This window comes from Phalaenopsis equestris, unplaced genomic scaffold (genome assembly GCF_001263595.1).
Source record: "Phalaenopsis equestris unplaced genomic scaffold, ASM126359v1 Scaffold000428, whole genome shotgun sequence".
NCBI lineage: Eukaryota > Viridiplantae > Streptophyta > Magnoliopsida > Asparagales > Orchidaceae > Phalaenopsis > Phalaenopsis equestris.
The window spans coordinates 151542-166171 of NW_018164869.1; the positions used below are offsets into that span (position 1 = coordinate 151542).

At 33.0% G+C, this 14630-nt stretch overlaps 1 protein-coding gene across 8 annotated transcripts in view; it reads right to left on the reverse strand.

The window, feature by feature from the left end:
• The window catches only part of LOC110027368 (eukaryotic initiation factor 4A-III-A), a 46258-nt gene extending 33688 nt beyond the window's left edge, over nt 1-12570 (reverse strand). For 2 of the 8 annotated variants that reach the window (XR_002294331.1, XR_002294332.1), the window contains exons 1-6: nt 12255-12570; nt 8692-8903; nt 3947-4099; nt 3825-3873; nt 3602-3739; nt 3078-3305 (exon numbers count right to left, since the gene is read on the reverse strand). Coding sequence is in view for 6 of the 8 variants with exons in the window: in XM_020728763.1 (XP_020584422.1) it covers nt 3078-3305; nt 3602-3739; nt 3825-3873; nt 3947-4059 (528 nt within the window). In the remaining 2 variants the exon portion in view is untranslated. The other 6 variants (XM_020728763.1, XM_020728760.1, XM_020728761.1 and 3 more) reach the window with 6 other exon arrangements.
• Nucleotides 12571-14630: the final 2060 nt, after the last annotated feature.

Below are 14630 nucleotides of genomic sequence, written 5' to 3' on the forward strand. Positions count from 1 at the left end.
AGGCGGGCACCACTTCTAAGGTTCTAAGATAGTCGCAGGAAGACCCCTAAGACTAGATCCTAACTCCTACGAGGAATACTAGACCTCACGAAAATTGAGGTCAACAGACGGTTGATGTAGGGTGGTTGGGAACTGGTTCGGAAGGTTGGAATAACAGCTAAGCCACGGCGGAAAAGGTTATGGGATGCTGGAACAGTGGATAGGTGGTTGGAGAGAGGCCGGCTGGCTAACGGAAGGGCGTAAAAGAGGAATGGCAGCAGCATGGGAGGAGGCTGGGTGGTAGCGGCTGCAAGAAAATAGCGCGGCGAGTGTTTTCTGAATGGCCGCAAAGAATACAGTAACGGAGGCAGCAGAGGGAAGGTTGCGGAGGAGTAGGAAGGTTGAAGATAATCACTACCTCGGACGAAATACAGCTAGACGCCCACCCGTCGTAGAATACAATCCTAGAAAGGATAACTTGAATGCCGGCGGCTGTCCCACAAAAAATATGAAGAAAAAACTGCCCTAACACACGAAGAAACAAAATGTATAATATTATGGTAGCCAAGGAGTGGCCTTAACTTTAATAAACCACGGTTCGATCTCTCCTTATTGCATGCAGGCTCGACTCAATACTCATCAATCCCACGCATGCTGGCTCCTCTCTTCTTCAACTCAAAGCTTCTTCTCTTCCTTCGGTGAGTGTGCTTTTTCCTTCAATTAGACATAAAAAGGCCTTCGATTAAGTTTCACGATTGAGGAACACTCCTACCTGAGCCGCTCGAGCTTCTCTTCCACCCTTCTCTGCTCGGTTATGGTATGACTCCTGCTTCCAACACTGAAATCATTCAATCTAGAGCTTCTCCCATAAGCAGAAATGGATTTTGCACCACTGAAAGGAAAGGAGATCACTCGGCTTCCCTTACCCTTTCCTTTGTTTAGGACCTCTCGACAACATGTGAGGAATGCTCATTCGAACGTATTGAGTCTCCAAGAGTTCAAACAAACATCTTCATCAAAAATAAATACTTCTTGTGTGCCCTTCGGCCACTCACCTCCTCCCTTCTTCACTACCAAAGAACCAGGGCACAAAATCCCCTCAATGGAGACCTAGAAGATTTCGGTTGTGTTGCCACTTTTCGCAACCTTCCTCCCCTTCTTATATCTTTCTGTTTCTTTGTTTTCCTCGCTCGCTCTCACTTTCTCTCTTGCACATTGATTCTCTCATGGGATGTGATCGAATGGAATGAAATGAGGGAAAAGCTCTCCGTTCAAATCCCCCGTGCTCGACACATGTTTCGAACGACACGTATTTTTTTTTCATGGTTATAACAATCCACCACCTTATAAATTTTCGTCCTCCAAATTTGCAAATAAACTCGAGGTCTCAAATCATCTCTCAATAGAACTCCAAATCTCCTTCACTAAATTAAAAAAGTGAATACAATAAAATAATTTTTTTATACATGATAACTAAACTAACATTTCTCATCAATTGAGGATGATATCTCATCTAAAGCAAGGTAACATAACCACAACACTCGTTCTCTAAAAATAAAATACACTAGAATGACACTTCTATAACATGTGATTAAATATAACATTGATCAATCCCTAGTAGCATTAACATTAGCAACAGGTTCTTCAAACTCTCTGCTAGTAAAGGAATTAACATAATTGCTTAAAGTTAACTTAAATTTTCAATTTAATTATTAAAGATCGACCATCAGATAATCCGGCTAAGAGAGTAGATGTTTTAGCTTCGACTAATAATAAGAAAGACAGAGGTAGTCAGGTAAACCTAAAAAAACTTGGCCATATTGCATAAAAAAAGATCTTAATATATTAGAATTAAATGGAACTATGACACTCAATAGAACATATTGGAGAAAAAGGATTAATGTAGCCGACCCCACTTAGTGGGATAAAGGATTGTTGTTGTTTTTGTTGTTTGACTATGTGGCAATGACTCTGACTATAATAGTTTGTTTTTAAAATACATAAAAAGCCTAAAGATTATTTTGAGTGTTTTAATCAATAAAATGATTTATTTAAAAAAAAAATAAGATAAACAAATATATTTTAAAAAATAAAAGCAAAAGACAAAAGACAAAAGAAAAAAAAACAAAAATAATCCCAAAAAGAGCCTAAATTAACCACGCCATCATAGTATAACTCTTTGAATCTCAATAAATATCTCATTTTAACCATTAAGCATTTTGAATAATCCTATTTACATATAATGTCCGAACTAGAAATTCCTTGATTAACAATCAACCTATAAATAACCCTATTTACTTCAATAATTTTACCGTCCATCTTTCTACCCACAAGTATCTCAACTCTTTCTTATGGTTAACATTACCCACTAATAATTAACTCATAGCATTGCCAAAGTCATCGAATTTTCCTGCTCATTTTGGTTTCTTGTAAATAAGTAGTATTTTCAATCCATTCTTTTGTTTTCCTGTTAAAAATTATCATATTTGATGTAGAAAGTTTAATCTTAGTTTTATATCTAATCAAACTTTGGTTACTTTTTAACACAATTAGAAAAAGTTGTGGTGCGTCACTTAACCAATCCTTCCTTACTTTTCTCCTCAATTAAGTTATGTCATAATATGCCAATTAGAAGTGATATCCTGGAAAGCCCTTGGCAACTTCTCACCACAATCTAATTAGGTTGCAGCTTGTTGGTTTAGGGAAATGCCCTAGCACTGGCAAAATTTAATTTTTGATTCTATTAGTGTTTTCTCCTTTTTAAAACTTAGTTAATCATTTAACATCAACCCTGCATTTGGGCTTGAAACAAATAATGAATACTTTTACAAAAGGACCTAATCACCTAAATATAATTTACCAAAATAAATAAAAACTAGACAAAATGTAAGAATAAACCTCAACAGAATAATTTGTAGTCGACAACTACCATCCTTTAAGAAACATAGGAGACTTCATCCTCACACATATTCCACCATTCATCCAAATTTTTGAATGGTTAATGATGTATGATGACAATGTGCTCTTTACTGGAACTATCATAAAAAAAAATATTTATCATTAAAAAAGGATAAAATTTCAATGATATATAGGCTTACCTTCTTTGATGGTAATTCATAATTTATTAATACACGAGCTGCTAAAGGAGCCTCCCCCAAAGTTACAAAAGGAAGGCAAGCATCTGTCACAATTATCATGCATGACTTCTGATTTTCAGGCTCAACACCATCACCAGAATGGACATTAGCATTTTGATTCCATCCTATGGTTGATTGGCGAAATTTTTCAAGGGTGGATGCTCTTTCAGCTTCAGCCTGATCACTATACTGCATCACAATTATAAAAAACAAAGTATGTATCGACTTAATAAGACAGCATTGGTTCGATTGAAATGGATTAGAAAGAAAAGAGGGATGGTAACACTGAAGCATGCTTCTGAGTTAGTGATACATAGTCATCTGGACAGAAAATATCACAACTTGATAAAATTCTCTTGGGCCTTGAATACAGATTATAAAATAGACCCACTGAAAAACCCTATTCCACAAGTCAGTGGCTAAATCCAAGGCCAGGACTTTAACATGGTCTCTTACAAGAGTAAATTTGGAAGGCCGCTACTTACCAGCGGGAACGAAGAGATAAAGTTGAGGTTGGATACTGCAGCATAGACAGCATCCAGCTCATCCCGTGAATTGCAGCACAGAACAACAGGCAGGAACGGCCGACGCCCTGTCACGCCTAGGAGATCCACCAGGGTATCCTGCAGCAGAATATTCACTTTTTTTCTCCAGCTCAACAAGAGTAAGACATCAAGGCGAGATAGACAGAGAGAGAAAGAGAGGGACCAGCTTGAAGAGAAGGCGGTCAACAGCGACATAAAAATGACGGCCAGCGCTGCAGAGAAGACTGGATTTTAGCTATCTAAGATTGTTAAGGAAAAACAAAATGGAAATGAGGAGAAGAAAACCACGGATGGAACGAAGAAGATGAAGGTGAGGAAGAGTTGAGGGCTTCCGGGTGATCCATCGCCGTTCCTCTTCTAGTTTCCCTTCCGGTTGTAGCCAAGGATTTGATTTCCATCGGAAAAGACTCGCGAAGCCATCAACTTCGAGTCCCAAACCTTTCATATTCGTTGAAAGAGTTTTTATTAAAAAAAAAATTATGAGAATATTCTTTTTTAATTAAATTAAAATAAGATTCTTTTTTGCTAAAAAATTATTTATCATAACTTAAATTAAAAAAAAAAGAATTTACTGCCAAATAAAGTTATGTTGTCATCAAGAAAATAAAATTACAAAAATAATGCCCCAAGCAAACCCATAGTCTTAAAGCCTCCAAGTTCATCATTTTTTCACTAGAGAAATGTGGGGTTCATAAAATATTTGATGCACCCTATCTCTCTCCACTATTTTTTTAACTTTTGTTAGTTGTGTTTATCTTTATATAATCTCTACAATTAAAAATTTGGACTTGATACGTCACCAACAAATTTTCATAATTCAGCACGAATCTCGGTACAATTTTTTAAACAAGAAACATGCAAACTTTGATTAAGAGTCATCCGGAGCTCCGATTTCAACAAAATTATAGTCAAACTGATCGGCTTGATGAGACGGACCTAATGATATAAAATTTAGTCCAATCCGAGTCAAATCAGGCTCGGATCAAGTCATTAAATCACTATTATGGGATTTCCGGAGGCATTTGAAAAGTCAAACATATGTCAAATCTAACTAGTTTATAGTCGAATCGAGCGTCTCGAAAAGACGAATCCAACGAGCCCAAGATTGCTCAATTCCAACATCGTTAAAGCACTCAAATGTCCATCAAACGTCATATGATCAAGGGAAGCTCTCCGGGCCGTCCGATCAAAATGGTTCACATTCCTGCATTAATTGCACTCAAAACACTATAAATAGAGTCTCACCCCTCACATGAAAAGGAGGAGGCTTAAGAGAGAACTTAAGGTTTTGAGAAGGAGCTTAAGTCCAAGATCATCCTCGCCATCGTCGATCGCTGTCGACCACGACCGCCGACCTCTGTCGACCATCGCCGACCACCGTTGAACGCCGCCGATCACCGCTGACCTCTATCAACTACCGCCGACCGTCATCGACTGTTGTTAGCCACTGCTGACCTCCGTCACCCACCGCTTACTAGACGTCATCAGTCGACGTTATAACGTGGAAAGCTAGTAACCCTTTCCCGCAAGTAACACTTTCCCGCCTGTGAGATAAGGCGTATTTGTAATCATCAACTTATAGTGGATTTTTACAATTGGGCCAGACCCTGTGGTTTTCTCTTTTTACGAGTTTTCCACGTAAAAACTTCTGGTGTGATCACAACTCGATTCATTTTTATCTAAGTGTGTGTTGAATTCTCGTGCAACGCGAAGACGATAATCCATTACTCTACCGCCACGAATTTTCTAGCACGCACCAGGACTCATTCATGTGATTTTATTTTTCCAAATAGCAGAGAAAACTTCATTTAGAGGGATTAACATTATCTTTAAGATTTTGAACATCCATGACTGAGAGCTAAATGTTATATCAAAAGACTTAAAATTTATTTATGTTTTTAAAATACAGATTGAAGATTGTTTCTTGTATTCTTATTGGTCAGTGCCCAATGTATTAGAGGAGTATGTTATGTCTCAAGAAGTATCATAAGAGACATTTGTAGTAAGACAATTTAAGAAATGTAAAAGTAGTACCAAGGACAATGCATGCATATAGCTCAAGGATATGACTTCAAAATTTAATTCTCTTTCATATGCATTGTTAATACTTTGATAATGTGTATTGTTAATTAGGTATTTTAATTTATGATTTTAGCTTCTTTTTTTATAAGCATATTCAACCATCTTTAAGGCTAATCAATTAACCTAAAAAACATCATGAATAAGCTATCAAAATCGCAACCACCTAATATTCTACTCACATTAAGAAAATAAAAGTATTTATTGTAGAATGCTTTAGGCATTAGGGAATTAAAATTAAGCTTGTATTGGATATTCATAATGCCATTTTTATTCTAATTAAGCTTATGACTAATTAGTGACAATTATTATTGTAATGTTTTGATTTGAAATCATTTCGATAAAATTTACAAAAAAAATATTATTTATAAATGCATATCATATGAATTAGATTAAGTTACACATATAAAATATTGGATTTATTTATTGGTAGCTACATTGTTAATGATGATAGTAATAAAAATAATATAATGTGAAAGTTTTTGAATTTTCAAATTTCTTGAAGAAAGAAGTCATGATTTTCCTTAAACATTTGTTTCTATTGCATTAATAGAAGAATTGCATGAATCATGAAAGAGTGCAAAAAAATAAAAATAAAAAGATGTCATCACTAATACATTATGATATGAATAATGTTTAATTACCCTCATCTTCCACCTTTTTCTTGTCCATAATGCATTTTTCATAATAACTAATCATAACCTCTGATCAACATTGATTTTTTTTCGAGCTAATATTACATTTTGTTGGTACATGTGTATTTCGTCCTTTTTTTATATTGAGTTCATGATTTTCATTATTTTATGTATTTACATGAACTAAATTTAAGAGTATTAAAAGTTTTTAGAATTGAAGATTGGATAAATAGAGTAAATGCTTTAATATGCACATTCATTAGACAGTTATACGTAATTGTGCAAGCTGTGATTTTGAATTAAAAACAAATTCTTATTAGCTTTGATGTAAATTCAAAAATATGGCAGAATCTATCCCTGTTTTTTATTTTATTGTCATTGTTTTGTAGAAGATGAGTTCAACCCAATCTCTAAGCTCGGAAGGCATCAGACATTGTAAAAATTTTTATGACTACAACTTACAATGTGTAGTGTTTACCACTATTAAAGGTCATAATCAGGGGAAAAGATTTTATAGAAGTCCAATAAATCAAACAAAGCATGATTGTGACTATTTGAGATGGTAGGATGAAGCATATGATGGATTATATGATCGAAAATATGTTTAAAAAGCATTGAGCGAGGAGATGGACAAGAGTATGTTGAAAGAGTATGATTGTGACTTGAAGTTCAGGTTTAAAAGATCAGTTGTGCTGCATTTTGTAACAATTATTATGTTATTCTTAGTATTTGTGCTCATGTTGGAAGAACATCACTGTTATTATTGAAGTTAAGATTTTTTTTAAATTTATTTAAGTATTTTCATGTATGAACTTTTATAAATTGAAGTATGTTCTATTGTAATCTATGGTATATGATTGTTCCATGTATCTTGCTTATGACATGCATGCAGTTGAATAATCATTGTAGCATTTTGAAATGAATTGTAATTGAGTAAAGTTGCTGTCATCGTATTTATGTTCAAATCAGATGTATGCATATGTGTAGCATTGTATGATATGTTTAGATTTTAGATGTGTAAATTAAGATTTAGCGGTTAGATATGTAAAGACATAAGAATCAAGTTGTATGTGTCTAATAATTCTTTTATAAGATGGAAACTATTTGATGCTTTTTCTTATAGCTATTGCTCTATTCTTTTGCTAATGGGACTTTGAGAGGTTCATGATATGCAGAAAGAAAAATATAATCATGAGGTATTTTATGAATTTGTCAACACTACAGAAGAAATTAAAGTATGAATAACCAATTCAATTAATATACTGCTAAAGGTAAAAACCTCATATTTATAATTCTCACAATGTTTGAAGACAATTTAGAGAACAAGAATTATTAGTTTGTTAAAGAAACGACTTTTCATCTCATCTTATGATCATACAAGGCTACAATACTTCTTGAAGAAAGCTCCCCCTGCATAAGTATAAAAACTGGGTAATTTTATGAAAAATTTAGATAGATAACTAACTGTTTTGTGTGAGGCATCATGCAATTTGAGAGATTTGAGGATTTTTCATAGGGGAATTTAAATGAACAGTGAGTGGGAAGGTGTGTGTGATGGCTACACTGTAAATCATTATCAGAACTCTAAAATATTCGTAATCACAAAGAAGCAAACTACAACAGGCTAATATAAGTTATTCATATAACAAATCTTGATATTTGACATATAAAAGGTCCAACAACTTATTCATCACAACCAACATGAAAATAACATTCATTAAAGGCTTAAGAAAATAGAAAATTCGTACACAATAGAATCTTATGACTTTTGATATGTATCACATTTAAGCAAAGGTAGACAACTATTTATTCAAAATTTGGGAAATCAATTCGAGCACATGAACATTTAATCTCATGACAATACCACCCCAATTACTAATGCATGAGAGTATTGCAAATGAAATGTTGACATCAAGTCATAATCTTTAAAAGTGCATAAGCTAATCAAAGTTGGCTAAAATGATATATTAGAAAAAAAATATAATTTTTAAATAAATATAACAACATTTGATATTAAGAAGACAAAAATAAATCAACTCCACCAAAAAATAAAGTAAGAAGCAAAATCACGAGCTCAATATAACCACAGAACAATACAAAAACACCAGCTAATTATGAAATCTAAAAATTACAAATAAAATTCATTATCAATGGGTGTGAGGATGTAAAGCTTCAGTTAGTGAGGTTGTTACATTCCACCCATTATTATTGGTAGTTTAGCTCTAAATCTAGTAACAAAACTCATATGGTATGACTCATTGGTGGTATATTCAGTTTCTAGCATTGACAAACATTCTTGACTCAACAAATTCTTACAAGTAGTTCTATAGTGGCCCCAGAGTCTGCATCACTATATTTATGAATAGTTCTTTTCATATCATTGATCTCTATAAGTTTTAAATTAATTTTGTTGTCCACCTCTTGGCCTTGAACTGTTAGGCACTCCAACATATGTGCTATCTACTGCCACGTTCCACTGATCTTTTCTTGTAAAATTTGATATGCGAATTTCATAAACTATTTTATACCTACAAATGAAAAAAAATAAATTAATAACATGCAATTTAATTGAAACAAAAAAAAAATCACTAGAGTTAAGAACCTAGAAATGCAGTGACAATCGTGAACAAAGTGTATCATAAAGGGTGCTCTTTGGAACCAATAAATGTCGTTGCATGAATGCATTGTAAATCTCCAATTTGCCACACTCTACAAGTACATTCTCTAGTATTGATATCATTTAATGCCTTTCATAGCTCCCTTCAATCTCAGCTTTGTGAAGTGTTGACGGCCTTACCATAAGTTGTTCTTTTCTAGTAGATATTTCTCTTTGTCCTCCACATATGAAACTAACTCATCCTTCCATAATATACGTCTTTAGCTTTCTCTCCACCCTTCCATAAGCTTTGCACGTAAATCAACCATTGACTTGTTTCTAGTTTTGCCAACCTAAGAATTAAATGACTAAAGTAAATTATTTGTATTATAATAATTCTTAATCTCAATAAAAAAATCACTTCTAACCCACTTGTAAGGTAAATTATGTAAATATGCATATACTTGCCGGGAGATATAGCTCAACTCGTCCTTCTTATCATCAAATTTCTACTTGATGTAATAATTAGTTGCAGACCACAATAAGTTCATAAGTTTATCGATGTCCTTGCAATAAAACATTTTTTAATTCTTCTAAAAATGATGCATACATACTTTATGCTCTACATCTAGAAATACAAGTTTAACTATTTCCTCAAGTCACTTTTTCACGTTAGATATGAAATCTAGCTTATGTTGCTCAAACCCATTCATGTCAGTTAACCACTGTCAAGTCTTCTTTGATTATGTTTTAACAATAAGGAAGATTAAGGAAAACAATCTATTATTTTCATCCAATGAAGTTACAAACAAAAGAACACCTAAGTACTTATATTTTAAAAGGAAAGCATCAACACTAATAAAATGTTTACACCAAGCTAGAAATCCATCAATTGTGGCTTTAAAAAAATAATACAAAAAAAACTTATAAAAGATAAATATTGTTTATTACAAGTGTATGAAATATGAGACCTAAAATTTTAACTTGCTAGTTCTACTTGCAATGTAAGTACCCACTTATAATTATCATCAACTAATCCAAAAATATTACTCACTTCTTCTTTTAGTCTCCATAACTTCAAATATAGAAGTGATAGGTCATACAAATTCTCCAGAAATGTTATTTATTTGCTTTGGAGGAATATCAAAATAATTTTTCACAATATGTTCTATCTCGTGAGCTACCCAGGATGTTGTTGCTTGTTCATTCACTACTTTGTTCACACCATTATATAAATGCATAAGCTCAATTTTTTTTTATCTCAAAATAATTTCTATTTACATAGTGTATCTCGTACTCTACAAGGGCATCCATATTGTGAACATAAAATAACGATACAGAATCTATTGTTAACTTAAATCTTCAACCCAAAATTACTTTTAATTGCAGTAGAGTGGGTAAATTGCCTGAAATGGTTCAAATCATGAAAAAAGACACCAACTTTAAAGCTATTATCACATATTATTTCTGTAATAAAATATTCCTCATTGTAAACCTCTCTTTCAACGTTCTCATTACACTTAGAAGTAGACTGTGCACAATAACTATCCAACACAGTAACACAAATCTGAAGTATTTATACTAGTGGGCACATCTCAAAATCGTTTTTATTTTGTGTGATAACCACTACCTCCGCTCACCCATATCCATTAAATTAAGTAATCATTTCCATAACTTTTACATCATTGGTGATATGAATATATTCTTTGAGCGAAGTTTCACAATTATGACATCACAACTCAAATTCATCTCTTTGAGCCAAAGACACATTACATCAATCTCCTCCTTTAGCATATGTAAATTTGTCATGTCGTTTTCAATTGTAATCGTTTTCTTCTTCCCAAAATTGTATTTATTTTTTGTTGGTTTTTTGTTTTTATCCAATATCCACTGTATTTTAATGTGATTTACAATGGCTCATCTCGATCCATAGTTAATTCTATTTCTACAACAAGCTCACATGAGTACATCTAAATAAAAAGAAAATAGGATCAGAGACAGTTGAAAAATCATATAATTGTCTTAAGGCAGGTATAAAATTTTCCTGACATAATAAAAATGTTACTGATTAAGAATCTCATGCATATGCAAATTGAGTGAAACAATATAACTCCAATAAATCAATAACTTGGTATGATCCTCATACACAACAAATGCAACCAAATACTTATACATTTACATATCACAAAATTCTTATGCATTTACATAGCTAACAACTAAAGTTTGATATTAAGATTTAGAAAAATATGGTATTAAAAACTTTGTATGTAAGGTATATTTAGCTTTTAAAAAGTTATCTGTATCGATGTTTTTTGAGTGATGTCAAAGATTTGTATCGACATTCGAGATCCTTGCTTCTTATTTGTTTAAAATTAAATCTCTGGCACAATAGCACTCATAGAACTAACAACTAATGTCAAGTTTATTTGTACATTTGTACTTCTACTAGCATTTCCAAGTGTAAGAGACCCAAATAAGCTTTACTCAAGAATATGAAATGATTCAATGCATATAAAAAAAAATTAGCAAGCCGACAATCAAAATTTTACAAAGTAAAATACTGAAATAAAAAAAAAATTAAAAGAGGTCATGAACATGATAAAAAAAGCAATACATAGCTTAAGGAGTTATGTTCAACCTTGCTCAATCAACTATGTAAATTAGTAAATGAGTTGTAATTTTGTTGAGTTCAAGTTGGTTATCAATTATTTTGATTTGTGTACACCCCAAAATTCAGAATAATCATGTGTGCTCATTTACTGCAAGCATCAAAGCTCATGAACAAGAAAAGAAATATAGATTTGATTACTACTAACATAGATTATATACAATAATTTGAACTCCAGACTTGTTCATGTATATTGCAACTAGCAGAGCCCTTGAAACAATAAATGAAACATTAAATTTAATGAACTTAATTTAACCTGTTAAGAAAAAAAATAAATTATACAGCAGAGGATTCATTGTCTTAACAGTGCTTGGAGAAAGCAAGAAGCAAATTCTCCATGCCAAATTATCATTGTAAGAACTCTTCCATGAGAAAAACCTTTGCAACAACAAAGAACTTTGGGCGGACCAGCAGATTTTGCAAGAAAAAAAACAAAATCACTTGGTCTAATAAGATGCGATTGAAGCACATTTGTTTTATCTATTGCTTACCACCATATAAAATTGAAATTACTATTCTATTACTTAATCTGAACTCAAGAAAATCCAAACCCAATAAGAAACAGAGTAAAAAAAACTCATTCAAGAAGGATTGAAGAGAGGGAAGAAATGGTACCTTGGGGGAGCAGATGTTGGGGAAGTTTGTCAGAGGAATGTTTTTTTCTCTGAAAATATATACAGAAGGAAGATCGATGGAGAATGAAGAACGAACGATGGAAGAAGATGGTCCAGTCTAAAATACGAACAGTTGCTGAAAGGAGGGACGAACGACAGAGGGTTTTTTCTTCTAACCATTCAGATAAAGAGAGTAGGCGAAAGCGAATGCAAAGGAGGGAGAGACGGAGGGAGAATGAAATAGTTTCACGCGCTTTTTCCTTCTTATCCTTTGGAGCTAACGAAGATGGAGTACAGAGGCGTAACAGAGTCCTCAGTAGGGCTGTCAAAAAAATCTAATCTTTCTTGAACAGTTCGTGTTGGGTTCCTTAACGGGTAGGGGTCGAGTAGGGGTGTTCGTTTATATTTGGAGCTCAATAAATGTGTTCGTGTTCGGCTCGTTTGCTTAATGAGCCAAACACGAGCTGTTCACAAACAAAGAGTCCTTTGAACAACCCTAATCATGTCGTCATAAGACAAAAAGGATTTGAGCATGATTTAAAAATTATTATTTATATAAAAACATCATTTGAATCTAATTTAATAATTTTTATTATATTTTCTTAATCAATATTTTAATTGATTATAAATCATTGTAGCCTTATTGTAGCCTTGTAGTTTTTAAAATACTACTTATATATATATATATAAACTTGATGAGTAGTATTTCGAGCCAAAACGAGTCGAACACAAACGAACACATCTTAGTTCGTGTTCGGCTCGTTAACTTATCGAACGAAATTAACGAGTTGAACACGAGCTTCTTAACGAGCCGAACACGAGCTGTTCGCAAGCAACGAGCCGTTTTGACAGCCCTATTAATGAGTTCGTGTTAAATTCGTTCCATAAGCAAATGAGACGAACATGAACAAATTTTTTTTGTTCGGTTAGTTAAATGAATCAAATACGAATAGTGATGCGTTCGTTTGTTTGAATCGTTATTGTTCTAAATATAAAATATTTTAAAATAATTATATATATAAAATCTTTGATATTTTAAAAATTAAATTTTATAAATTATAATATATAATAAATTAATAATATAAATATATTAATATACTATATTAGTAATATACTAATATAGATATTATATATTTATATAATATAAGTTATATAATTAATATAATATATTATTTATATATATTAATATTAGGGATGTCAAACTGACACGTCGTTCTCGAACAGCTCGTGTTCAGCTCGTGTTCGGCTCGTTTGTCAAGAAACGAACACGAACAGTTACTTCATGAACAATTTCGAACACGAACTTATTTCAAACAAACTAAATTTCAAACGAACCAAATACGAACACAAGCTTTGTTCGTTCGTGTTCGGTCTGTTCGTTCATCTTCGATTCGTTTACACCCCTAGTCCTCAGACTATAATTCCTAGGTTTTGTGAGTTTTATATTATATTTTATAGTATTTTGTGTGTAAAGCCCTAACAGTGTCACGTTAGAAGTTAAAGTTAGTAAAAATTTTGGGTGTATATTGCTTTCTCTATTGCACCCTAATTTATGCCCTTTTTCTTCTTTCTAGAATCAAATTATATTGAACAAAAGAAATGGAATGACAACTCTCATGGCTCATGGCGAATCTTTTAACATTTAAATGTAAATACCACAACAATGTATTCTTAAAGTTAGAGGTAACAATGACTACAGCTTGGATATGATGATTAACCTTTAGGCCTATTATTCCTATATGTGATGTAACATAAATAATGACAAATTAGTTCACATGATTGTTGACCTCACTTTTGGTTGAGGTCTAGAAATTTATTTAGTAACCTAGGTCTAGCCATAGGACTTTCCTACTGACTAGTCTTAGAAAACTAGAAACGGTACTCTCACCATTAGAAACTCAAAACTCTTCTCTTTACTCAACTTGAAGTTCCACATATTGGTCATAACTTCTAGTACTTAGTAGGTAAGATCATTATGAGGGAACTCAAGGAGAGTTCCTATAGGGCTACTTGACCTTAGGATTGACCCTGGGGGTTGGTTTGGAGCTAAGGTATACAATACCCTCACCATACCCTCACCATATCCTCACAATACCATGGCTAAATGACCAAATCACATCAATTGGACTCATAACCATGCCAATTGACTCAAATAAATGTTGTATTTGCTTCATAGCAATACTTTACATCAAATTTGACCATAAATTTGTATTGGTGAAACTTTTCTACCATTCAATTTGGTCCAAAATCCAAAACCCTAATTTAGCCCCAATATTGGCTAACACCCCAAATCTCAACAATTGAATGCCCTAAACCTCAAATTGGCATCCAATTTTTGTTGAAAATCCTTTGTGAGGTCATTTGTGACCAAACACAA